Genomic DNA, 27,634 nt, shown 5'->3' on the forward strand with positions numbered 1-27,634 from the left:
TTGACCTTGTTCCTGTCGACCTTTTGTCCATGTCGACCTAAGGTGTGTCGACCAATTGGCGTCGACCTAAGGTGTGTCAACCTTTGTGCTGTCGACCTGGAGTCCAGATACCCTAATAAAGAGTCTTTAAAGTCTACAAGTCCGGTAATAAACGTTAATATAAAATGATTGCATAGCACATACACAATACAGTTATTCTTGCTAGCTCTATGCTGGTTTTTATTAGTCTTTTGTGTCTTTGCTAATTGAGCTGTACTGCATGTTGTGTTGCTTCCTATTGTCAGACATAGAGGACAGAAATATTAAGTTACTTACCTTTGCAGAGGTAAGGGAGTAATTGCTGGTCGTATTACTTTCTCCTCTATGAATAATAATGTGGCATAAGATCAACGCAGCTGCGCAAAAGTGCATCATCTTTTATTTGAAGAAATGCAAACACTTGAAGGAACTTCAGCTTTTCTTTTGAAAACACAGCAGACCGCAGATCCTGGAGCGGAGGCTTGCTGGTAGCTGTTCAGTGCTCGCAGCGCCAGCTATCCTGCCTGGATTTAATCATGAGGGGGAAAAAGTCTCACTTGTGAAGCTGACAACTTCTTTGAAATCTGGAAAAGAGTTCACTTGTTCTTAATTAGTAGTTTGGTAAATAATTTTAGCTATTTATATGGACTTGTATTACGTCATTTTATTAGGTTCATATAGTGTTTTAACTGTTTGATGAGCTCTGAAAATTGAGATTGTTCCTAGTATGCAATGCTAAAATTCTGTTTGGGGGTTTATTTTCTAAATGGTGGCTTTGACCCCTGGACTAGAGTTGTCACAAGTGGGGTGCCGACTGCACCCGGGTATCACCCTTCCAGGGGGTGTCACCGAAGTACGGGCTCCTCTGCAGTGACCGGGAGTCGGATGTTGCAGTGTGACATTATCCTGCAGCGTCTGGCTCCTATCACTGAGAAGGAAACGGCAGTGCAGACAGGAGTCTCTGAGGGCAGCCCAACCTCTCCCAGGATGCTGTGCACACCCCTGGAGAGTTATATATAGAGGACTTACCGTGAAGCCACACCCCCATAGTGATGTAAAAGGGAGACTTCCTGTAAAGCGCGTCCCTTTCTATGAGGATCTGTCTCCTTTTGGATGCATGCAGGTGGGCTGTTGGCTGCACCAGGTGTCAACGACCCTGTGCTGACATTGCACTGGATTTAAAAAGTCAATAGTAATAAATGCAAAATCATGCTTGTTTTGCATTTATTATCATTGCCCCTTAAAATTCAGCTATCAAAACAATTGGCAGCTTTGAAGAGCCCCTCTTTAGTCAATATACTCCTTTTGGGGCATATTCAGCATGAAAAAATTGTGAAATGAGAATTTGTAGTTTTCTATTCTTACCCTCTCATTTCACATTTTTTCTAAATTCATTATTCTTCTATAATAAATTTTATTGATTCCGAAAAACGGGTCTTTTTGCGGAGAAGGCATTTCGGAAATCGATATATTTGTCCTGTACTGCTCAGTATTGTTTTATGTTACTGCGCATGATCAGTATCTGGAGCGAGTGTGCACTGCAGCTGGACCCCGGAGGAGTGAGCAGGATCCGCCACTGAAGGGAGGACTCGTGAGGAGTCTGACCAGCCGTCGGGACACGTGTGAGCCTGGAGCTGCCGCTGAAAGGGGCCACTCCACTGCCACATAAATCGCATAAATAAATAAATATATATATGTAGTAAAATTAAGAGGCAGGAGGACGGAGACCTACTTCTTCAGCAGAGAGAATGCTGCCTGGGACCAGCGGGAACACAGCTGGAGGGAAACCGAAGGAGAGGAGGCAGTACGGACAAGGGAGACAGCTTGGACCAGCGGCCGCACAGCGGGAGAGAAGCCGAAGGGGAGGAGGCGGTACGGGCAAGCGAGACAGCTGGAACCGGCGGGAACACAGCGGGAGGGAAGCCGAAAGGGAGTAGGCAGTACGGGCAAGGGAGACAGCTGGAACCGGCGGGAACACAGCGGGAGGGAAGCCGAAAGGGAGTAGGCGGTACGGGAAAGGGAGACAGCTGGGACCGGTGGCCACACAGCGCGAGGGAAGCTGAAGGGTAGGTGACGGTATAGGCAAGCTAGATAGCTGGGACCTGCGGCCACACAGTGGGAGGGAAGCCGGGGAGGAGTAGCTAAGAGCATAGCATAGCAGTGGATCAAACATAGGGGGTAATTCAGACCTGATCATAGAAGCAAAATTTGTTAGCCGTTGGGCAAAACCATGTGCATACCTCCCAACATGGGGGGTAATTCCAAGTTGATCGCAGCAGAAATTTTTTTAACAGTTGGGCAAAACCATGTGCACTGCAGGTGGGGAAGATATAACATGTGCAGAGAGAGATAGATTTGGGTGTGGTGAGTTCAATCTGCAATCTAAATTGCAATGTAAAAATAAAGCAACCAGTATTTACCCTGCACAGAAACAAAATAACCCACCTAAATCTAACTCTCTCTGCAAATGTTATATCTGCCCCCACTGCAGTGCACATGGGGGGTCATTCCGAGTTGTTCGCTCGGTAAATTTCTTCGCATCGCAGCGATTTTCCGCTTAATGCGCATGCGCAATGTTCGCACTGCGACTGCGCCAAGTAAAATTGCTATGCAGTTAGGAATTTTACTCACGGTTTTTTCTTCGTTCTGGTGATCATAATGTGATTGACAGGAAGTGGGTGTTTCTGGACGGAAAACAGGCCGTTTTATGGGTGTGTGTGAAAAAACACTACCGTTTCTGGGAAAAACGCGGGAGTGGCTGGAGAAACGGAGGAGTGTCTGGGTGAACGCTGGGTGTGTTTGTGACGTCAAACCAGGAACGACAAGCACTGAACTGATCGCAGATGCCGAGTAAGTCTGGAGCTACTCAGAAACTGCTAAGAGAGGTCTAATCGCAATATTGCGAATACGTCGTTCGCAATTTTAAGAAGCTAAGATTCACTCCCAGTAGGCGGCGACTTAGCGTGAGCAAATCTGCTAAAAGCAGCTTGCGAGCGAACAACTCGGAATGACCCCCATGGTTTTGCCCAACTGCTAAAAAATTTCCTGCTGCGATCAACTTGGAATTACCCCCATGACCCTCTCCAGGAGGGACAAAAAGGAGATTTATGGTAAGACTTACCATTGTTAAATCTCTTTCTGCGAAGTACACTGGTTTCCAAAGGGAATAACATCAGGGTGTAGAGATGGATCTTGATCCGAGGCACCAACAGGCTAAAGCTTTGACTGTTCCCAGGATACACTGCACTGCCTCCTCTATAGCCCCGCCTCCAGGCACTGGAGCTCAGTTTTGTTAACCAGTCCAATGCAGTAGCAGGTAAGAGAGACGGTAGATGTTAGTCACATAGAACCCCATTCTCACGACAGGAGAAGGGACTAGCGGCTAATGCCATACAAACCCAAATAAGCTAAGTACGTCAGGGTGGGTGCCCTTTGGAAACCAGTGTACCTCGCAGAAAGAGATTTAACAATGATAAGTCTTACCATAAATCTCCTTTTCTGCAGCGGGGTACACTGGTATTCCGCAGGGAATAATATCGGGGCTGTCCTAAAGCAGTTCCTCATGGGAGGGGATGCACCGTAGCGGGTACAAGAACCCGGTGTGGAAAGGAAACATCCTGGGAGGCGGAAGTATCAAAGGCATAGAACCTAATGAACGTGTTCACTGAGGACCATGTAGCCGCCTTGCAGAATTGTTTAGCGGACGCGCCACGGCGGGCCGCCTAGGAAGGTCCAACAGACCGAGTAGAATGGGCCTTGATAGCAGCAGGAGCTGGGAGTCCAGCCTGCGCATAAGCTTGTGCAATCACCATTCTAATCCATCTGGCCAAGGTTTGCTTATTCGCAGGCCAGCCATGTTTGTGAAAACCAAAAAGTACAAAAAGGGAATCTGACCTCCTGATAGAGGTAGTCCTTTCCACATAAATACGGAGAGCCCGTACCACGTTCAAAGATTGCTCTTTGGAGGACAAACCAGAAGAGATGAAGGCCAGAACCACAATCTCCTGGTTAAGGAGAAAATAAGATTTTACTTACCGATAAATCTATTTCTCGGAGTCCGTAGTGGATGCTGGGGTTCCTGAAAGGACCATGGGGAATAGCGGCTCCGCAGGAGACAGGGCACAAAAAGTAAAGCTTTTCCAATCAGGTGGTGTGCACTGGCTCCTCCCCCTATGACCCTCCTCCAGACTCCAGTTAGGTACTGTGCCCGGACGAGCGTACACAATAAGGGAGGATTTTGAATCCCGGGTAAGACTCATACCAGCCACACCAATCACACCGTACAACTTGTGATCTAAACCCAGTTAACAGTATGATAACAGCGGAGCCTCTGAAAGATGGCTTCCTTTAACAATAACCCGAATTAGTTAACAATAACTATGTACAACTTATGCAGATAATCCGCACTTGGGATGGGCGCCCAGCATCCACTACGGACTCCGAGAAATAGATTTATCGGTAAGTAAAATCTTATTTTCTCTATCGTCCTAGTGGATGCTGGGGTTCCTGAAAGGACCATGGGGATTATACCAAAGCTCCCAAACGGGCGGGAGAGTGCGGATGACTCTGCAGCACCGAATGAGAGAACTCCAGGTCCTCCTTAGCCAGAGTATCAAATTTGTAAAATTTTACAAACGTGTTCTCCCCTGACCACGTAGCTGCTCGGCAAAGTTGTAATGCCGAGACCCCTCGGGCAGCCGCCCAAGATGAGCCCACCTTCCTTGTGGAGTGGGCCTTTACAGATTTAGGCTGTGGCAGGCCTGCCACAGAATGTGCAAGTTGGATTGTGCTACAGATCCAACGAGCAATCGTCTGCTTAGACGCAGGAGCACCCATCTTGTTGGGTGCATACAATATAAACAACGAGTCAGATTTTCTGACTCCAGCTGTCCTTGCAATATATATTTTTAATGCTCTGACAACGTCCAGTAACTTGGAGTCCTCCAAGTCACTTGTAGCCGCAGGCACTACAATAGGCTGGTTCAGATGAAATGCTGACACCACCTTAGGGAGAAAATGCGGACGAGTTCGCAGTTCTGCCCTGTCCGAATGGAAAATCAGATATGGGCTTTTGTAAGATAAAGCTGCCAATTCTGACACTCTCCTGGCAGAAGCCAGGGCTAGAAGCATGGTCACTTTCCATGTGAGATATTTCAAATCCACCTTTTTTAGTGGTTCAAACCAATGAGATTTTAGGAAGTCCAAAACCACATTTAGATCCCACGGTGCCACTGGAGGCACCACAGGAGGCTGTATATGCAGCACTCCCTTAACAAAGGTCTGGACTTCAGGGACTGAAGCCAATTCTTTTTGAAAGAAAATCGACAGGGCCGAAATTTGAACCTTAATAGATCCCAATTTGAGACCCATTGACAATCCTGATTGCAGGAAATGTAGGAATCGACCCAGTTGAAATTCCTCCGTCGGAGCACTCCGATCTTCGCACCACGCAACATATTTTCGCCAAATTCGGTGATAATGTTGCACGGTTACTTCCTTCCTTGCTTTAATCAAAGTAGGAATGACTTCTTCCGGCATGCCTCTTTCCTTTAGGATCCGGCGTTCAACCGCCATGCCGTCAAACGCAGCCGCGGTAAGTCTTGAAACAGACAGGGACCCTGCTGAAGCAAGTCCCTCCTTAGAGGTAGAGGCCACGGATCTTCCGTGATCATCTCCTGAAGTTCCGGGTACCAAGTCCTCCTTGGCCAATCCGGAACCACTAGTATCGTTCTTACGCCTCTTTGCCGTATAATTCTCAATACTTTTGGTATGAGAGGCAGAGGAGGAAACACATACACCGACTGGTACACCCAAGGCGTTACCAGCGCGTCCACAGCTATTGCCTGCGGATCTCTTGACCTGGCGCAATACCTGTCCAGTTTTTTGTTGAGGCGAGACGCCATCATGTCCACCATTGGTCTTTCCCAACGGGTTACCAGCATGTGGAAGACTTCTGGATGAAGTCCCCACTCTCCCGGGTGAAGATCGTGTCTGCTGAGGAAGTCTGCTTCCCAGTTGTCCACTCCCGGGATGAACACTGCTGACAGTGCTATCACATGATTCTCTGCCCAGCGAAGAATCCTTGCAGCTTCTGCCATTGCCCTCCTGCTTCTTGTGCCGCCCTGTCTGTTCACATGGGCGACTGCCGTGATGTTGTCCGACTGGATCAATACCGGTTTTCCCTGAAGCAGAGGTTCTGCCTGGTTTAGAGCATTGTATATTGCTCTTAGTTCCAGAATGTTTATGTGAAGAGACGTTTCCAGGCTCGTCCATACTCCCTGGAAGTTTCTTCCTTGTGTGACTGCTCCCCAGCCTCTCAGGCTGGCGTCCGTGGTCACCAGGATCCAATCCTGTATGCCGAATCTGCGGCTCTCCAATAGATGAGCACTCTGCAACCACCACAGAAGAGACACCCTTGTCCTTGGAGACAGGGTTATCCGTAGGTGCATCTGAAGATGCGACCCTGACCATTTGTCCAACAGATCCCTTTGGAAAATTCTTGCGTGGAATCTGCCGAATGGAATCGCTTCGTAAGAAGCCACCATTTTTCCCAGGACTCTTGTGCATTGATGTACAGACACCTTTCCTGGTTTTAGGAGGTTCCTGACAAGCTCGGATAACTCCTTGGCTTTTTCCTCCGGGAGAAAAACCTTTTTCTGAACCGTGTCCAGAATCATCCCTAGGAACAGCAGACGAGTTGTCGGCATTAACTGGGATTTTGGAATATTCAGAATCCACCCGTGCTGTTTTAGCACTTCTTGAGACAGTGCTAATCCCATCTCTAGCTGTTCTCTGGACCTCGCCCTTATTAGGAGATCGTCCAAGTATGGGATAATTAATACGCCTTTTCTTCGAAGAAGAATCATCATCTCGGCCATTACCTTTGTAAAGATCCGAGGTGCCGTGGACAATCCGAACGGCAGCGTCTGAAACTGATAGTGACAGTTTTGTACAACGAACCTGAGGTACCCCTGGTGTGAGGGGTAAATTGGAACGTGGAGATACGCATCCTTGATGTCCAAGGATACCATAAAGTTCCCCTCTTCCAGGTTCGCTATCACTGCTCTGAGTGACTCCATTTTGAACTTGAACTTCTTTATGTACAGGTTCAAGGACTTCAGATTTAGAATAGGCCTTACCGAGCCATCCGGCTTCGGTACCACAAAAAGAGTGGAATAATACCCCTTCCCTTGTTGCAGAAGAGGTACCTTGACTATCACCTGCTGAGAGTACAGCTTGTGAATGGCTTCCAACACCGTCTCCCTTTCGGAGGGGGACGTTGGTAAAGCAGACCTCAGGAAACGGCGAGGTGGATCTGTCTCTAATTCCAACCTGTATCCCTGAGATATTATCTGCAGGATCCAGGGATCTACTTGCGAGTGAGCCCACTGCGCGCTGTAATTTTTGAGACGACCGCCCACCGTCCCCGAGTCCGCTTGAGAAGCCCCAGCGTCATGCTGAGGCTTTTGTAGAAGCCGGGGAGGGCTTCTGATCCTGGGAAGGAGCTGCGTGTTGCTGTCTCTTCCCTCGACCTTTGCCTCGTGGCAAATATGAATAGCCCTTTGCTCTCTTATTTTTAAAGGAACGAAAGGGCTGCGGTTGAAAAGTCGGTGCCTTTTTCTGTTGGGGAGTGACTTGAGGTAGAAAGGTGGATTTCCCGGCTGTAGCCGTGGCCACCAAATCTGATAGACCGACTCCAAATAACTCCTCCCCCTTATACGGCAAAACTTCCATATGCCGTTTTGAATCCGCATCGCCTGTCCACTGTCGCGTCCATAAAGCTCTTCTGGCCGAAATGGACATAGCACTTACCCGTGATGCCAGTGTGCATATATCCCTCTGTGCATCACGCATATAAAGAAATGCATCCTTTATTTGTTCTAACGACAGTAGAATATTGTCCCTGTCCAGGGTATCAATATTTTCAATCAGGGATTCTGACCAAACTACCCCCGCACTGCCCATCCAGGCAGTTGCTACAGCTGGTCGTAGTATAACACCTGCATGTGTGTATATACTTTTTTGGATATTTTCCATCCTCCTATCTGATGGATCTTTAAGTGCGGCCGTCTCAGGAGAGGGTAACGCCACTTGTTTAGATAAGCGTGTTAGCGCCTTGTCCACCCTAGGAGGTGTTTCCCAGCGCTCCCTAACCTCTGGCGGGAAAGGGTATAATGCCAATAATTTCTTTGAAATTATCAGCTTTTTATCAGGGGCAACCCACGCTTCATTACACACGTCATTTAGTTCTTCTGATTCAGGAAAAACTATAGGTAGTTTTTTCATACCCCACATAATACCCTGTTTAGTGGTACCTGTAGTATCAGCTAAATGTAACGCCTCCTTCATTGCCAAAATCATATAACGTGTGGCCCTACTGGAAAATACGGTTGATTCGTCACCGTCACCACTGGAGTCATCGCCTGTGTCTGGGTCTGTGTCGACCGACTGAGGCAAAGGGCGTTTCACAGCCCCTGACGGTGTTTGAGTCGCCTGGACAGGCACTAATTGATTGTCCGGCCGTCTCATGTCGTCAAACGACTGCTTTAGCGTGTTGACACTATCCCGTAGTTCCATAAATAAAGGCATCCATTCTGGTGTCGACCCCCTAGGAGGTGACATCCCCATATTTGGCAATTGCTCCGCCTCCACACCAATATCGTCCTCATACATGTCGACACACACGTACCGACACACAGCAGACACACAGGGAATGCTCCTAATGAAGACAGGACCCACTAGCCCTTTGGGGAGACAGAGGGAGAGTTTGCCAGCACACACCAAAAGCGCTATATATATATCAGGGATAGCCTTATAATAAGTGCTCCCCTATAGCTGCTTTGTTATATAAAAATATCGCCATAAATTTGCCCCCCCTCTCTGTTTTACCCTGTTTCTGTAGTGCAGTGCAGGGGAGAGACCTGGGAGCCGTCCTGACCAGCGGAGCTGTGAGAGGAAATGGCGCCGTGTGCTGAGGAGATAGGCCCCGCCCCTTTTCCGGCGGGCTCGTCTCCCGCTATTTTGAGAAATCAGGCAGGGGTTAAATATCTCCATATAGCCTCTAGGGCTATATGTGAGGTATTTTTAGCCTTTATAGGTACTCATTTTGCCTCCCAGGGCGCCCCCCTCCCAGCGCCCTGCACCCTCAGTGACTGCCGTGTGAAGTGTGCTGAGAGGAAAATGGCGCACAGCTGCAGTGCTGTGCGCTACCTTTAGAAGACTGCAGGAGTCTTCAGCCGCCGATTCTGGACCTCTTCTGTCTTCAGCATCTGCAAGGGGGCCGGCGGCGCGGCTCCGGTGACCATCCAGGCTGTACCTGTGATCGTCCCTCTGGAGCTTGATGTCCAGTAGCCAAGAAGCCAATCCATCCTGCACGCAGGTGAGTTGACTCCTTCTCCCCTCAGTCCCTCGCTGCAGTGATCCTGTTGCCAGCAGGAATCACTGTAACATAAAAAACCTAGCTAAACTTTCTCTAAGCAGCTCTTTAGGAGAGCCACCTAGATTGCACCCTTCTCGGCCGGGCACAAAAATCTAACTGGAGTCTGGAGGAGGGTCATAGGGGCAGGAGCCAGTGCACACCACCTGATTGGAAAAGCTTTACTTTTTGTGCCCTGTCTCCTGCGGAGCCGCTATTCCCCATGGTCCTTTCAGGAACCCCAGCATCCACTAGGACGATAGAGAAAAGATGATACCACCTTAGGCAAATAACCTGGGCAAGTTCTAAGAACTGCCCGGTTACGGTGAAAAATCAGAAAGTGTGGACAACAGGACAAAGCGCCTAGCAGAGGCAATAGCCAACAGAAAAACGACCTCAAGCGTAAGGCATTTAAGGTCCACAGACTCAAGAGGTTCAAATGGAGATTCTTGAAGGGCATTCAGAACAACAGACAGATCCCATGGAGCCACAGGAGGGACATAAGGAGGCTGAATCCGTAAAACACCCTGAGTAAAAGTGTGAATGTCCGGAAGAGACACAATTTTCCTCTGAAATCATACCGACAAGGCAGAAATATGAACCTTGAGGGAGGCCAAACAAAGGCCCAAGACCAGGCCTTGTTGTAGAAAAGACAAAAGTCTGGAAGTCCTGAAAGTATATGCATCATAGTTCTTACTGGCACACCAGGTGAAGTAAGAATTCCAGACACTGTAATAAATCTGAGCTGAAGCCGGTTTATGGACTTTTAACATAGTTTGAATGACCGCCTCAGAGAAACCTTTGTCTCTCAGGAGTGATGCTTCAAGAGCCACGCCGTCAAAGCCAGTCTGGCCAGGTCTGGGTAGACACAAGGGCCCTGAACGAGGAGGTCTGGGCATTGAGGAAGTAGAAGAGGATGCTCTATTGAGAGACCCTGCAGGTCTGATAACCAGTGCCGTCTGGGCCACGCTGGAGCGACTAGAAGCAGTATTCCTCCTTCTTGCATGAACTTCCGTAGAACCCTGGGCAGGAGTGACACTGGAGGGAACACGTATGGCAGCCAAAAGTCCCATGGAATCGCCAGTGCATCCATGAACGCTGCATGAGGATCCCTTGTCCTTGATCCGAAGACTGGAACCTTGTGATTGAGTCGAGGCGCCATCAGGTCTACATCTGGTAGGCCCCACTTGTCCACTAGGAGTTAAAAGACTTCCGGATGAAGACTCCACTCTCCGGCGTGCACATCCTGATGATTGAGGAAGTTCGCTTCCCAGTTGAGGACCCCTGGAATGAACACTGCCGATATTGCTGGCAGATGGCGTTCCGCCCATTGAAGGATTTTTGACACTTCCATCATTGCCATGTGGCTTCGAGTGCCGCCTTGATGATTTATGTATGCCACCATGGTGGCGTTGTCGAACTGTACTTCAACAGGCCTGTTCTGTACCAGAGGCAGGGCAAGCGTCAACACTTTGTAATTCCAGAATGTTTATCGGTAGGAGAGATTCCTCCCTGGTCCACCAACCCTGTAGAAAGTGTTGCTCCAACACTGCACCCCAACCCCGCAGACTGGCATCCATCGTTAGGAGGACCCAGTTGGATATCCAGAAGGAACGGCCCCTGCTCAACTGTTGGTCCTCAAGCCACCAGCTTAGTGACAGATGAACCTATTTGAGACCTAACCCGGTGAGGTATGCCGTCCCACTTGGAAAGAATTAACCGCTGCAGAGGACAGGAATGAAATTGAGCGTACTCTTCCATGTCGAATGCCGACACCATGAGGCCTAGTACTTGCATCGCCGAGTGTATTGACACTCTCTGGCGAGAGAGGAAGTATCCTGTCCTGTCCTGAAGTTTCAGGACCTTCTCTGGAGACAAGAACAATCGTTGGTTGTGTGTGTCCAACAATGCTCCCAAGTGCACCATGCTCTGAGCAGGGACCAGCAAGGACTTCTTCCAGTTGATGAGCCATCCGTAGGCTTGTAGGAATTGGACCGTCAGTTCCAGATGACTGAGGAGAACTTCTGGGGAGTTCGCCAGGATCAGCAAGTCATCCAGATCTTCACTTTACCTGGAGGTCGAAAGGAACGAAAAGTGGTACTCTTAGCTTTCGGAGCAGAAGGATTAGTACTTGGGAGAAACGCAGTCTTAGCTGTTACCAAGTCAGTCACGATCTTGTTCAGATCCATCCCAAATAGTATGCCCCCCTTAAAAGGGAGCACCTCCAAGGTCTTTTTGGAGTCCAGGTCCACTTTCCAGGACCTTAACCACATAATCCGGCGAGCCAGGATAGACGTAGTAGACGCCTTGGCCGCCATTACGCCTGCATCAGAGGCCGCCTCCTGAATAGAGTGAGAGGCTGTGGTAATATATGACAGATACTGTCTGTCAGTGTCAGAAAAATTTAGAGGTAGCACATCCTCAATTGCCTGAACCCATGCTTCAATAGCTTTTGCAGCCCAAGAGGCTGCCATAGTGGGGACGCGCTTATCTGTCGGTTCCTTCAGTGAGGTGACAGTGGTGACAGGCAGAGTAGAAGACACCACTAGACGGGCGACATGAGAGTCCACCGGCGGTGGAGTTTCCCACTTGTTACTCAACTCCACAGGATAGGATAATGAGCTAGCATCTTTTTGGACAGGGAAAATTTATTTCCTGGAGAAGACCAGGATTCCTGGCGTATGTCAATTAAAAGGTCAGAATGTGGTAAAACTACATTAGCAACCTTCTGACATTTGAACTTATCAGGTTTCTTAGACGTAACAAGAGGATCAATCTCATCATCAATCTGGAGAATCAATTTGATAGCCTCCACTAGGTCAGGAACATCCACTTGAGTTGTAGATTCCTTATCAGAAGCAACTGTTTCAGTGTCTGACGGATCAGTATAATCCCCATCCCCATCCTCATCGGAAGAATCATCCAAAATATTAGTGGATTGTGAGGAAGAAATGGCCCGCTTAGATGACCCCTTGGCCCCAGCAGGGCGAGGGGTAGGTTTTTGTCTAACCAAAGACTGATTTAATTGTTGTACTGGGCAGACAGAGTATCCGCCCAAGGCGGGTTAACTACAGGGACAATATGTGGCTGCAATGACAAGGGAGGTCCCTCAGGGACAGGGCATAAGCCGTGTTACAAGCGTAGTCAGCATATTTGAAAATGCAGCCCAAGGTGGGTCCTGATTTGCCACAGGAGCTGCAGACTGACTGGAAGGTGCAGGGCACCCCGTACCTGAACCCTCAGCTGAAACCTTTTCCTCAGTCAAATCCGTGGCGCCAGCACTGCATGATGCAGGAGCGTCTGCGGAATTCCCGCCCTGTGTAGCAGACATTATTGGAAATGTAGCCTTAGGGAGTAATAGTACAATAAAGCCAGAAAAACACAATACCTGCAAATAAAAAGCCTGTGTTATGTGACAGCAAATGCAGAGCACAAACAGAGGATTTAAGTGGTGTGAGGTGACTGAAACACACAGTGAAAAATACCAAACAGGATATCCTGTGGCACACTATATTTTACATGAGACCCTGATGCACTTAGCCCCCCAGGGAACAGAATATAGTGGTAGCAATATGTGTGATACACAGAATATAATCCACACAGCAGCTATAGGCACACACAGTCACAGGTACAATGCAGAAATGATTACATATAAACAATAAGACTGCACTGGACTAGTAAATCTACATATAGATATGTATGTATACAGGTATAACAATGCACATTAAACACTGTATGTATATCACAGAATACGTGTACTAAATATTCATATAGCAGTACACTTGTTCTTAACTAACACTGTCTAAAATAACATGTAGAATACTTAAGTGTCTGTAAATACACAGCGCTGACAAGACAGGCAGTTTTACAGAGGAGACATTGCCCAGCAGTCCCGGAGATCAGCCCAGCTAGTAGTGAAGATGGCGCCAAAATCTCAACAGGGAGTGAGGGAGAGAGAAATGCAGCTCCAGGGCGGGCACACCAGCAGTAGATGGCGCCCTGGAGCTGGGGGAGGGGCTACAGGTCTGCACCTTATCCCCTCTGCTGGACATCACCACCGGGTACTGTGGAGCCTATTATAAACGTATTTTGGTAAATCCAACCTGTGCTCCCTGCCCTGGTGGATATAGTGGGGTCCCTGTACGGCCACAGTGTCCACGCCAGCAGCGTGGTCTGTCTCCTGGGACCGCTACTGGATCGCGATTTACCTACCCTCTTACCTCCTCCCTGTCATGCAGCCACGCGATCCAGGAGAGCAGCAGCGGTGGTGTGTCTAGGAACCGATGCATCCCCGCTGCAAGTACCCGGGAACCAGGCTTCGAGAGTATGCAGCGCCACTGAAGGAGGTGATGGAGCTGCAGCACAGCATGTCAGAAAGAAATAAAAAGTGCTGTGGCCCTTGAAGTCTTCTTAAAAAGTTATTTTCAGGGCTGCCTAGTGCAGCCCCCCTGTTAGTGACCTGCACTGCAGACACCAACTTTCAAACTGAGCTCCAGTGCCTGGAGGCAGGGCTATAGAGGGGGCAGTGCAGTGCATCCTGGGAACAGTCAAAGCTTTAGACTGTTGGTGCCTCGGATCAAGATCCAACTCTACACCCCGATGTTATTCCCTGTGGAATACCAGTGTACCCCGCTGCAGAAATGCTCTGTTTCTGGACTTTTGTCTTAATATATGATTGCTGGCACCTGTTTTGAACAGGTTAATGGATAAGAAAGGTGTTTCAGCAGCACAGGTGAGAGCAATTAAAAATTGATAGAGAAGTCCAAGAGCAGAGCATTCTGTCCCTCCTGGAGAGGGTCATGTTGGGAGGTATAACATGTGCAGAGAGAGTAGATTTGGGTGGGGTGTGTTCAAACTGAAATCTAAATTGCAGTGTAAAAATAAAGCAGCCAGTATTTACCCTGCACAGAAACAAATTAACCCACCCAAATCCATACCTCCCAACATAACCCTCTCCAGGAGGGACAGAATGCTCTGCTTTTGTGCTTCTGGACTTCCCTCTTAATTTATGATTGCCAGCACCTGTGGTGAAACACCTTTCTTATTCATTAACCTGTTCAAAACAGGTGACGGCAATCATAAATTAAGAGAAAAGTCCAGAAACAGAGCTTTGAGTCCCTCCTGGAGAGGGTCATGTTGGGAGGTATGCAAATCTAACTCTCTCTGCAAATGTTATATCTGCCACACCTGCAGTGCACATTGGGGGTAATTCAGAGTTAATCGTAGCAGCAAATTTGTTTAGCAGTTGTGCACTGCAGGTGGGGCAGATATAACATGTGCAGAGAGAGTGATAGGCCCTACACACTGGCCGATTTTCTGAAAGATATGAACGATCTTGTTCATAAATGAACGAGAACTCGTTCATATCTTTCAGTGTGGAGACTCCAGCGATGAACGATGCGCGGCCCCGCACTCGTTCATCGCTGGTCTCCCGTCGGCTGTGCATGCAGGCCAATATGGACGATCTCGTCCATATTTGCCTGCACTTCAATGCAGCCGCATGACGGGGGGACTGAAGAAATTTCACTCCCCCCGTCACTGCCCCCCCGCCGCCGGGTCGCTCGTCGGCCGTATCCGCCGTCGGGTCGGCCAGTGTGTAGGGCCCTTTAGATTTGGGTGGGGTGTGTTCAAACTAAAATCTAAATTGCAGTGTAAAAATAAAGCAGCCAGTATTTACCCTGCACAGAAACAAAATAACCCACCCAAATCTAACTCTCTCTGCAAATGTTATATCTGCCCCCCCCCCCCCCTGCAGTGCACATGGTTTGCCTAACTGCTAACAAATTTGTATAGGCTGCAACTTGTTGGTGAAGCACCTCAAATCATACTTGCCTACCTGACCCTCTCCATGAGGGAGAAAATGCTCTGTTCCTGGACTTTCCTGGTAATGTATGATTGCCATCACCTGTGGTGAAACACCTTTCTTATCAATTACCCAGCTCACCACAGGTGATGGCAATCATACATTACCAGGAAAGTCCAGGAACAGAGCATTTTCTCCCTCATGGAGAGGGTCAGGTAGGCAAGTATGCCTCAAATACTTCGCGTAAACAATATTGGTAATGATACAAGTTTTACAAGTGCACCTGAAAGGATGTGTATTTACATTTATGCTGTTTGTTATTTAATGCACACTGGATGTGAATGACAAAAACTGATACTAATGCTAACAGTAATATGACAATGACAAATAAACAGTAATATGTTAAAAGTTAATTGTGTCTTTATTTTCGGTACAATATAGTCATCTGCTGCACGCAGAATAGGGGGGAGGGGTTAGGGAAAGTACACTTCTGTGGGTAGGGCAGTGGCACTCAAGTAGGTCTGTTGATAAAATGCAGAGAGAGGCTCACTGGGATGGGTGTGCTCGTGTTCCACTCAGAAAGGTGGCGTTTCACCTCTGTAATGGATAATGTCCTGAACTGAGAATGCTGCTACGATCAGGTCTGAATTTCCCCCACAGATCCTGCCGCTATGTGCACAAGCTGCCCGTTGCCAGGATGGCGATCAGTTCATACTTGCCTACCTGACCCTCTCCATGAGGGAGAAAATGCTCTGTTCCTGGACTTTCCTGGTAATGTACGATTGCCATCACCTGTGGTGAGCTAGTTAATTGTTAAGAAAGGTGTTTCACCACAGGTGATGGCAATCATACATTACCAGGAAAGTCCAGGAACAGAGCATTTTCTCCCTCATGGAGAGGGTCAGGTAGGCAAGTATGGATCAGTTTCACTAAAAAACTTAGAAGAAAATGCTTCTACGGAGTTTGATGAATGTACTAATTTCTACATGGGAGTCTAGAGATTATCGAAGCAGGTTCTAACAAATGAGATATTAGTCGTATCTCCTTCTGTTACAGCTTTGATGAATGAGGTTAAGTGAAAAAAAGTAGAATTTGATAAAATGATGAAAATTTAGTGATAATGAAAAAGCCCCTAAATGAGATGTTAAAGGGATTTGTGCCATTTTAAAAAAAAAATGTTCTCCTTATATTAGTTGAATAAAGGGATGAATGTATAAATATTGTTATAGAGCTTTACCTGGTTATTTAAGAGGGTGCTTGTTAATCGGCTTGCAGAGCTCATAATTAAGTTGTCATTGCTTGTCTTACCTTTCCCATAATCCCTTTCTCCGCTTCCAGAGCCCTACTGTTAAGGTGGTGATAATGTCGATATTATCTTAAACCATAAAGCTATACCTCTAAATACACTTTTACCATGGAGCCGCTGCGGCCGCTAGACTTAATACACACGCTACGCACTTTGTACGCTATTTGCGTACAGAGTCCCGTACCTAGTACGGACTTAGCATACAAACGCCGCGCTGGGGGTACAAAGTACACACAGCGCGTGCACACACTCTTGATAAACTTTAAACCTTATTAGCAATGCAATGCAATGATGTTACACCTTAAACCTTCTGCAGCGCTGACGGTATAAAGTACCCGCAGTGCGTACACACCTTATCAATACACTCTTAAACCTTATACAGTTAGGTAATGTAATACGCTTTTAAACCCTAGCAGGGAAAAGAGGACACAACACCGATTTGTAGTTAAACACTGGGCTCCGAAACCTCAGCGTATATATCTGGAAGGGGATAACAATACAATTTATACACTACAAAATACAACAGAGTAAAATGGCTACAGTCAATGTACATACGTGAGAATGTTCGCTTGCGCAACCTGGACCAGTCCTCCGCTCATCAGGTAGATAGCGTTCAGAGTCTTCTGACCGGCCAGGCAGCAACAGGCTTTTTATACACTACTTCCATAAACAATACAATGGTTACTGTAATCCCTTTGTTCATTGGACACAGAGATGCATCTTTACATTACAGGAGAGGTCATAGGTTGATTTGAAAAGGTGGGCGATGTCTTTCTCAACTGCTCTTGTGGGTGGTCTCCTCTGGTTTCCCGCCGCATACATAATATACAGTAAATACAGTTTATATCTATATTCTACTTCTGCACATAACTATACGCAGGAACATGCGATTTTCCTCTAACCAACACCGGAATGTTACCCTTAAAATACCCTACAGCTGGATACTAGACATCACCTTATAACCTTAGTCTGTCCCTTCCTATCATGCAAAGGTGAATTCCTTAGTCCTGGAATCATTTAAACTGTTGGTACTTGCTGATGTGGTGCAGGGGGGCTATGTGTACAATGTGCACTATTTGGGTTAAATATGTAATGTTTTGATACCCCTCTATGCGCTCACAAACTCCGCCATAAATACCCATACCACACGCAGGATGGCGGGAGCGATCATACGCAAATTGCGGATATGTGCACGCACGGCGGAACAAGTGCACGCGCAGCGGGCATGTGTGTGTGGTTAGTATGTGCTGTATTACAATATTTTTCGACTTTGACAGTCCACCCTTTGGCAGTCAACAATAACTGCCACTATCTAAACACTAAACAGAAAAATATACAATACAATATCTACAGATGATTGGGTGGTAGGAGGAGAGGTGTAGGCGGGAAATGTATGACCTAGTGGGATAGAAAAAGCATGTATGTATGAATCCATGTTTGAGGGGCATGTATCATCGTACCGTATATGTTCTAGATAAGCTTCGAGGTATTGCAAAGTATACATTAAATCCTTCTCATCCCGTATTAAGGGTCTGTAAGTGGGCCAACAAACACTACCGAGCTCTTTTCGGCTTCTTGTTCTAACAAATGGGGTGCACATTTAGTTGATGATACATGGAGGGGGAACATATGTGAGTGCTAATATATGTGGATATCACCTGTCGACTATGTGTGTCACTAACTGAAGGTTGTAGAGATGAAGATAAGACACATATCTAAAATACATTCACATAACATTTTCGTAATCATTCTTGGGTGTAGTCGATGTCTTTTCCGGATCGGTGTATTTGGGCCAAGGGGGAGACAAAGGAAAAACGGGTGAAAGAAACGGGCCATGGAATTCATTTGCAATCCTTATCATAACATTGTCTCTATGGATGGGTCGTAAATTAAATCTGCTGCTGTAACAATGCCCCCGCTCCTTAAACTCATTAATTTTGTGCCGTGCTTGCGCCGCGTTACAATTCGAGCACACCTAAATATCAAGCCAATAATTATGACGACTCCCAGGATACAAAGGAGAAACTTTCCTACACTCATAATAACATTTTGAGCCCATTCTCCTAAACCTGAGAACCAATTGCGTGGGTTCAACCATGAGACCCAGCCGGTTAGTTCATTACTCACAGCAGTCAGGGTAAGGTTGTGTCTCCTTCGGAACTCCCACTTCAACTGCAAGATATCGTCCATCTTTTGATCGATCATCTCGGTTGGGTCATCAGTGCTGTTTGTAATATACGTGCAGCACTTCACACCATATTGAGTTGCCAAAGTGACACAGTACCCACCCGTCACGGCTGTGATATAATTAAGGACCATCCTGTGCTGGATCAGTTCTATTTTGTAAGCTTGCAACTCCCTACCCGTATACCTGAAGGTGTCGTCATACATCTCAGTGATATTATCTATCAAGTTCGCCAGCGCATGGATATACCTATAATTTTTAATTCCTCTGGCAGTACGGGTGATGTCTAATGCGAGAAGGAATTGAATCCCGGTGGATTCGTGGATCAAATCAGAGGCTACGTGCTCTGTCCTATCTATGAGGTGTCTCTTAACGATGTGTTCATAGTGAGTATGAGTATAAGGAGCCTGAGCACTGCGGTGAACGTCTTTCATCTTATCATGGGTTATGGTCATGACCTCTGGCAACACTCTTCCAACATAACACAATCCTTCTGAGTTTGGGGCAAGCCACTTATACGCCTTCCTCCCACATATGAAATAGGCATCATCGGGGAGAACATATGGGACAGAATATGACATTACCATATTGCAAACTTTCCAAGTGAAAAGCCCAATCCTTAGTTCTCTTATCTGTTCAGTACAAGTATCAGGCTGTATGATATGAGCACAGTACCCTGGTGATATTTCTCCAACCCGCATGGTCTTGCTTCCTTGAGTATACCTATACCGGAAATACCTTCCACTGTTGGCTATTTGGTGTATAAGTTCAGAGTCTACGGGTATCCTATCAGCTCTGTGCGAAAATGCCATGGTTTGATTATTCATTGTCACCTCCCAATCTCCTGGTTTTCGGGAATTGGAAATGTTAAAGCACACTAAGGATCTATCTACATGATACTGGTGCAGCTTCAAACTAGGGGGCCTAGAAATATTAAATTTCTTGTCCCCCGGTCTCCCACCCCGTAATTCGAGTACCTCATCTATTGCTAAAGGGTACGGTACTAATCCTGACTTGCTCTGACCTTGAGGTACTTGTGAACACACCCAGCATTCTGTCTGGTTTAAGACCTTACCCACTAGTGAGTGGTAATCACTCAATGGATGACGGTCCATGTTGATATTAAGGCTGGACTGACATCTCTGGATGCACCCATCCTCAACTATGTTCTCACAATTCTTACAAATGCAATTTTCCTCAGCCAATAACCCTTCACAGTGCCTCCTAGCTCCCTGACTACCAGATCGTTTTCTGATACTCGCCTTTGCTCGATTGATGTGTTGCTCTTGGAATTCTACAAATCCGTCCTCGCCATCAGAACCCATTCCAGATCCTTTCTCGACCTCTCTGGTACTCTCACCGAAATAGACTGTTCTGGTCAACAACAGGGTTAACAGGAAAACCCGAAACGCAGTCTCTTGGGGTAAGTCCATCTTGTTAAGGGAAGAGAAAGGAAACAAGAAGGGGGAGGAAAAGGGAAGGAGAGAAGGAGGGTAGTGGGAGGTGGAGAAAATAATAAAAAAGAAAAACTGCTGCGACAACCGCCTCTTGGTCTTGTTGTTCTCCGCGCTCAGGTGCCGTCTCAACAGTACTGCCTCTCAACCTTCCCGGAACAGACACTCCAGTGATATGATGTTCTCTACACTCTGCTCTTTGTCACGAGTTCTCTCTGGGTCAGCGACCTTCTTACAGTGGGACGAGTGGACCCAAGTATCTCTTTCGGCAACCTTTAATGCTGTCGTGCTGGTTAGTAAGACTTGGTACGGTCCTTCCCACCTGTCAATGAGGCAACCTGAGTGTAGAAAATTTCGAATCATTACATAATCCCCAGGTTCAATGTCATGACAATTACTGTTTGGTAGATCAGGAATCACCAGCTTTAGATTTCTGTTTTGATTCCTCAGCTGCTGGCTCATCTTAACCAAATATTTTATAGTCACTTCGTTATTGCATTTCAAATCATCCTGGGGGTCTATCATTACATGGGGTTGTCGACCAAAAAGAATCTCAAAGGGTGATAGGTTAAGTGGGGACCTGGGAGTGGTTCTGATGCTGTACAATACTAGTGGCAAAGCTTCTGGCCACAACAATCCAGTTTCAGCCATCACTTTGCTCAACTTGTTCTTAATAGTGCTGTTTACTCTTTCCACCTTTGCACTCGCCTGTGGGCGGTACGGAGTATGCAACTTGCTATTAATTCCCATCAGTTTGCACATAACCTGAAAGACTTCACCTGTAAAATGGGTACCCCTATCGCTTTCAATTATTCTAGGGATACCATATCTGCACACAAATTCCTGCACAATTTTCTTTGCAGTGAACGTAGCAGTATTTGTGGCAGCAGGGAACGCTTCTACCCAATTGGAAAACACATCGATACAGACTAACACATATTTTAAATTCCTGCAGGGTGGTAACTGTATGAAATCAATCTGTTTTACCTGAAAAGGGCCGTCTGTCGGCGGGATATGGGATGGTTCTGTTGGTATTGACTTTCCAATATTCTTCCTCAAGCAAATAAGACATGTCATTGCTCTCTTACCCGCATGAGAAGAGAATCCTGGCGCACACCAGTAGGCTCTCACCAGCTTACACATACCCTCTTTACCCAGATGAGTCAGACCGTGTGCCGCCTCAGCTAAGCTTGGAAGATATGCTCTGGGGGCCACTGGCTTACCCTGTCCATCTGTCCAGAGTCCTGAGGACTCCTGGCCATACCCTTTTGACCTCCAGACTGCCTTTTCCTGTGGAGAACACAAATTTAGCATTTCACTTAATTTTTGTGTGTTGATTGCGTTGAATGTCATCAGTGATGTGATATCTGTTTGTATGGGGGTGCTGGCTGCTGATTTAGCAGCTTTGTCTGCCCGGCTGTTACCAAGTGACACTGGGTCTTGACTGTAAGTGTGGGCTTTGCACTTGATAACAGCCACTCTGTCTGGTTCTTGTATCGCTGTTAGAAGCCTTTTTATGTGGGATGCATGCGCTACAGGTGTGCCAGCTGCCGTCATGAAATTTCTGAGGCGCCATAGGGCCCCAAAATCATGCACTACTCCAAAGGCATACCTAGAATCTGTATATATATTGGCTGACTTTCCCGTGGCCAATTCACACGCTCTGGTTAGGGCGACCAGCTCAGCAACTTGTGCTGAGTGCGGTGGGCCCAGGGGCTCAGCTTCTATGATACCTCTGTCATCTACGACTGCGTATCCAGTACACAGGTCTCCCGAGTCCGTCTGTCAGTGGCAACTACCGTCAGTGTAAAAGGTAAAATCTACGCCTTCCAGTGGGTTGTCACTAATGTCGGGTCTTGCAGTGAAAGTCTGGTTCAGATATTCCATACAATCATGTGTGTCAGTGTCTGTACTAAATCCTCCTTCACCATCATTCTCATCCTCCACCCTTTGTGCCTGTCCAGGCACACCTGGCAGATAAGTTGCAGGATTTAGTGCGCTGCATCTCTTTATGGTGATGTTTACAGGGGCCATTAGTGCTAATTCCCACCTTGTAAACCGTGCAGATGAGACATTTCTGGTTTGGGCAGAGTTCAGTAAGGCTGACACTGCATGAGGTGTATGGATGGTCAGGTTGTGTCCTAACACTACGTCTTCGCTTTTACTCACTAGCAAAGCTATCGCTGCAACACTTCGCAAGCATGTGGGGAGAGACCGCGCTACAGTGTCCAACTGTGCACTGTAGTAAGCTACCGGCCTGCTGGCATCACCATGTCTCTGGGTTAGGACACCTGCCGCACACCCAGCACTTTCCGTACCGTACAATTCAAAGGGTTTCCCATAATCTGGCATGCCTAATGCAGGTGCCTGTGATAGGCACTGTTTAAGTCTCTCAAATGCCAGTTCGGACTCATCTGTGTGAGAGATCCGATCTGGTTTGTTCGAGGAGACCATTTCTTGCAAAGGTAAAGCCAGTATGGAGAACCCTGGGATCCAGTTTCGGCATTACCCACACATTCCAAGAAAAGTGCGGATCTGTTGCTGTGTTTGTGGCAGAGTTATGTCGCGAATCGCCTGTATTCTATCAGCAGTGAGGTGTCTAAGTCCTTGCGTCAAGCAATGTCCCAAATATTTTACCTTGGTCTGGCACAACTGCAACTTATCCTTTGAAACCTTGTGTCCCGTATTAGAAAGGTGAAACAGAAGCTGTTTCGTGTCTTTCAAGGACGATTCGAGTGAATCAGAACACAGCAGTAAGTCATCTACATACTGTATTAATACTGATCCGCTCTCAGGTTGAAAGGATTGTAAACAGTCATGCAAAGCCTGGGAGAAAATACTTGGGCTGTCAATGAAACCTTGGTGTAGGCGAGTTCAGGTGTACTGTACTCTCCTGTATGTAAATGCAAACAGGTATTGGCTGTCAGGGTGCAGAGGGACAGAAAAGAAAGCAGAACAGAGGTCAATGACAGTGAAAAATTTTGCAGTAGGGGGAATTTGCATGAGGATGACAGCTGGATTTGGCACTACAGGGAATTGGCTCTCAACTATCTTGTTTATCCCCCTTAGATCCTGCACTAGTCTGTAAACCCTCCCCCCACTCTTTTTCACAGGGAAGATGGGACTATTGGCAGTGCTGGACGTCCTAGCTAGGATGCCCTGTTGTAGCAAGCGCTCTATGACGGGGTACACTCCTAATTCCACCTCTGGCTTCAGAGGATACTGTGGGATTTTTGGAGCTATCCTACCATCTTTTACTTGCACTACTACAGGAGCTACATTCGCCATCAATCCAGTGTCTTGTCCATCTTTGGTCCAGAGGGATTCCGGTATCTGGGAGATCATTGCCTCTACCTTGGATGGACACTTGTCTATAACAGCAGAGTGTGACATTAACCTTTGTGGGGTGTCTAACATATCCTGCACTTCCTGAACGTGATTCTCGGGTATATCCAAGAAGACACCCTCAGGAGTACAATATATGACACACCTCATTTTACACAATAAATCTCTCCCAAGTAGATTAGTCGGAGCCGATGCAGCCAGCAAAAAGGAATGCTTGGTCTGTAAAGGCCCTATCGTAATCTCCGCTGGTCTACTTAAAGGGTAGTGTTGCACTATTCCTGTTACTCCCATTGCTGAAATTGTTTTACCCGTGGTTTTCATACCTACCGTCGAATTTAACACTGACCTGGCCGCCCCTGTTTCTACAAGAAAAGGTAATGATCTACCAGCTACATCAACTGTGACCTCGGGTTCACTACCAAGGCTAGCAATCAACTTTACTGGCTGCAGACTACAGGTGTGGCCTAACCCCTATTGTATATTGTGACCCTCCCGCAGCGCGCTGGCAGCTATTATATGTGAGGGGGGTAACTGAGAATTTTCGGAGGCCTGCCAGTCCCTCCTAGGTGGATACCTCCTTGTTTCCCCTGCGTGTGGCTCATAATTTTTCCTATGTGATCCCTGATCCCAATTACGCGTATCATAATGTGGTTCATATCCTGGTCTAGGGGGTCGATATACCTTATGTGTGTCCTTAAATCTACAATTCCGTGCATAATGTCCTTCCTTCTTACAGTTATAGCATACCACTACACGTAACTTACCATCAGGGGTCTGGGGTTTTGGCTGATGCGGCTTCGTTGTAAGGGCATTTATACTTACTGTCATCAGCTTATCCCCCTGTGACTCCCTGTGCTTAATGATGTTCCGTTCGTGCTCGATAGCGGACTCTCTTAATGCAGCCACCGAGATACCTCTCCAGTTAGGTAGAGAAGTTTGTACCCTTGTTCTCAACGTTTCTTTTAACCCGTCCATTAATACTGACACAGCTACCTCCCTGTGATGTACATTTTCCTTAATGTCCTCGACCCCAGTGTATCTAGCCATTTCCTGCAGTGCTAGGTGGAAATATTCAGATGCCGTTTCACCTTCTTTTTGTTTTATGGAAAAGATTTTATTCCATTTGACAACAGTAGGGAAATATACTCCTAATTGCAGATTGATTTGTCGTACATTCTCCTGAGTGTACTCATCAGTGAGAGGTACTTCTGCGTCTAATTTACAATCAGTAATGAATTTCACGGGGTCAATATTGGAGGGTAAACATGCCCGAAGCACTGTTCGCCAATCTTTGTTTGTGGGTTCGGTAGCGTTACCTAATTCTTTAATGAACATCTGGCATGCGACTAGATCCTTTCTGGGATCTGGAAATTCAGACATAATTGTCCTCAATTCTGTCCGGGACCAAGGACAATGCATAGCAATGTTCCTGATGGGGGTGACTCCCTGAGCGTCAGTCTTCCCATTGGGGACTGCGATCACCCTGACAGGATTCAATTCAATTACATCATTCTGAGTTGACTCCACAATCTGAGGTGCTATTGTCTCTGCATAATGTATGGTTCCGTACTTACCTGTGGACACGACCTCACCTATCCCTCCGCTAGGGGCCTTTACTACTGATCTTACTGGTTGGGCCATGCCCACCTGAGTGTTCTGTATGGTGGCTGCTAGAGAGAGTGCCGATATCGTGCTGGGCTCATCTTCTTGCTCGCAGTCCTGAGGAAAGTTTAAAATGGGATACAACTGGCAAGGGTTAGCGTTAGTACATTTATCAACTATACTCTTATCGGATACCAATATGCCATTGTCTGTAGCCACTTTCTCCCCCACAATATACGTTGGTGGTGGTGCGGTTGCCATCATTTTCCTGCTAGGTTTGGAACCTGCTGCGTGAGCTAGTTCCCTCTGCATATCGCCCTCTTGCTGCCATAAATTTAAACAGTTTGTGTGTCTGACCTTTTGCTTTCGGGATTTTATCAGACATATCCTAACCCTTAAATTCTGCAATACCTCTGGTTCAAAACTGCCTACCTTAGGGAATGGTTCCCTATCTTCCGCAGTCATACGTTCCCATTCATTGCACAACATTTCTGCGTGTGGTCCATGCTTCTCACACATTATGAACCTCGCTGACCCCCTGGGCCGCGGAATGTCAACCTGATCCCTGGTTGAACGTCCCTTACTTGAGCAACTGACCCCCATATTTTGCAGGTATTGCCGTCCCGGCTAATCCTACAAAAAACCAAAATACTCAATATAAGGCAACGGTGAAAGTTCTCCGAGTGCTTTCACCCACTCACCACTGTTGCCTTATAGGTAATTGTCTGCACTTAGTATAATATTAGGGCAATGGATATTGTCTGAATCAAAATATAATTCATTATAAATAGGCGATGTTACCATAGTGGACAGTATACTGGATATATATAGTAAGGAATAGATATGAAATAAGTTTGAATGTATGAGGTAATGTTTAGCTGATTTAAGAGATTAGGTTTGTGTATGTGTTTATATAGATATACTGTATATTTGTGTTTTACAGCAAGATGGTAAAAAATAGTGTAGGGAACAGGTTTATTCTGCTCTAGTCATAAATAAGGCCAGAGAGGTTACAGTAAGATCAAGAGTCATTGTAGAGAAAAGGTATTAGGCCATAAATGATAATAGGTATGTGACAGAGCTCTGTTGGTCATTGGAATTCACAGGTGTGCTTACAGTAGATCAGAATCTACTGGTTTGTCTATTGTCCAGTGAAGGTTAAAAGCTAGGGAGTATAAATTAACTACTATGAAAAGAGATCACATCCATTGATAAAACATTGTGTAACCGACCCCAGGAAAACTTGTCAATACAACAGAACTTTGGATGAAAAGACATTCCAGATTTTACAATACTATACTTGCTTAAGGCAGTGTGGACACCACACTTTTATGACACCATGCCTCCGTGAACAGGACACGACAGCCCAGTTCAATGTTTGTTTTATTACACCTTGGAATCTGACAAACCTATAATTACCTATTCCATTGGAAACTATGAGAATATGATAGTTTGAATTGGTAAAATATGAGATAAAAGGACCAGACTTGTAGTTAGGAGTTAGAAGGAAGAGGGAGAGGGAGAAGAAGAAGGAGAAGGAAGGAAGTCAGTCAGGAGGAGAAGTCATGGAGAACATGCAGAAGGAATGATTCTTGGGATGGCAATCTTTAACTTGCAAGTATACATTTTATGTTAGCAATTGAAACTGTTTGTGAAACTTATGTCATGTTGTTTTATGTTATGTAACGAAGGAAGCATATATAATTATAATTAGTATATATATCACTACTGTGTATATCTTATTCTGTACGATTTGATCTGCCTGTAAATAAAGAATCATATAAAAAGAGCGGTAATATTCAAGCTTGAACTCTCTTTAAGGAATCTTAACTTAATAACTTCATAAGTCATATGTATAAGGACTGCATATATGTATCAGCCAATTAGTTTGTAAGCCTGACATAATATATTTGCAGATATATATGATAAATGCATATTAATTGAAATATATCCATATATTAAATACCATATATGATATATTAAATATTAATATTCATAAATATGATTCCATAAATCAATATTGGCGACCATGAAGGGACTTGTTATTACTGAATCTGATTATCTGATCTATAATATTTATGAGGAGTAGCAGATGCTATAAGCTGGCTACCAAATCTGCAGAATCACGGTGGGGATGTATCTATGAAAATTTATTACCATTGTGTAATGTCAATTTTGTATTCTGTATAACCTAGGATAAATGTGTTAGTGCAATATACGTTATTTTAACTAACATAATATCTATTAGGAAGCAGCACCAAAGGCTATAAGCCTGCTGGCAAAATACAAGATCACAGTGGAATAGGTTACAAATGAGAATAAAGAATTTAAAGGCCTAGAATAGAAAATGTGCACAGTGGAAAAGAGTATTTCCAAATAAATGTATAAATGTACCAGGTATTAGAGTTTAACCTTAAGACACCGGTCAATCTTAAGGAGAGGATACCTTCAGTACTAAAAACAAAGAATATATAAATTTAGCATTGAAATGTTAAAAATGCAAAAG

The 27,634-nt window shown here is 46.1% G+C and overlaps 1 protein-coding gene across 4 annotated transcripts in view; it reads right to left on the reverse strand.

Moving 5' to 3' along the window:
* The window catches only part of ANGPTL5 (angiopoietin like 5), a 100,488-nt gene that overhangs the window by 56,360 nt on the left and 16,494 nt on the right, over window positions 1-27,634 (reverse strand). The window contains exon 1 of one of the 4 annotated variants that reach the window (XM_063957009.1): window positions 316-566. The exons of 1 other annotated variant lie outside the window; for it this stretch is intronic. In XM_063957009.1, coding sequence (XP_063813079.1) covers window positions 316-414 — 99 coding nt within the window. In that variant the 5' untranslated portion in view covers window positions 415-566. Of the gene's footprint in view, window positions 1-315; window positions 567-13,645; window positions 13,922-27,634 lie in introns of those variants that run through there. 2 more of the 4 variants (XM_063957010.1, XM_063957011.1) reach the window with 2 other exon arrangements.

The sequence above is a fragment of the Pseudophryne corroboree genome, chromosome 2 (genome assembly GCF_028390025.1).
Source record: "Pseudophryne corroboree isolate aPseCor3 chromosome 2, aPseCor3.hap2, whole genome shotgun sequence".
Taxonomy (NCBI): Eukaryota; Metazoa; Chordata; class Amphibia; order Anura; family Myobatrachidae; genus Pseudophryne; species Pseudophryne corroboree.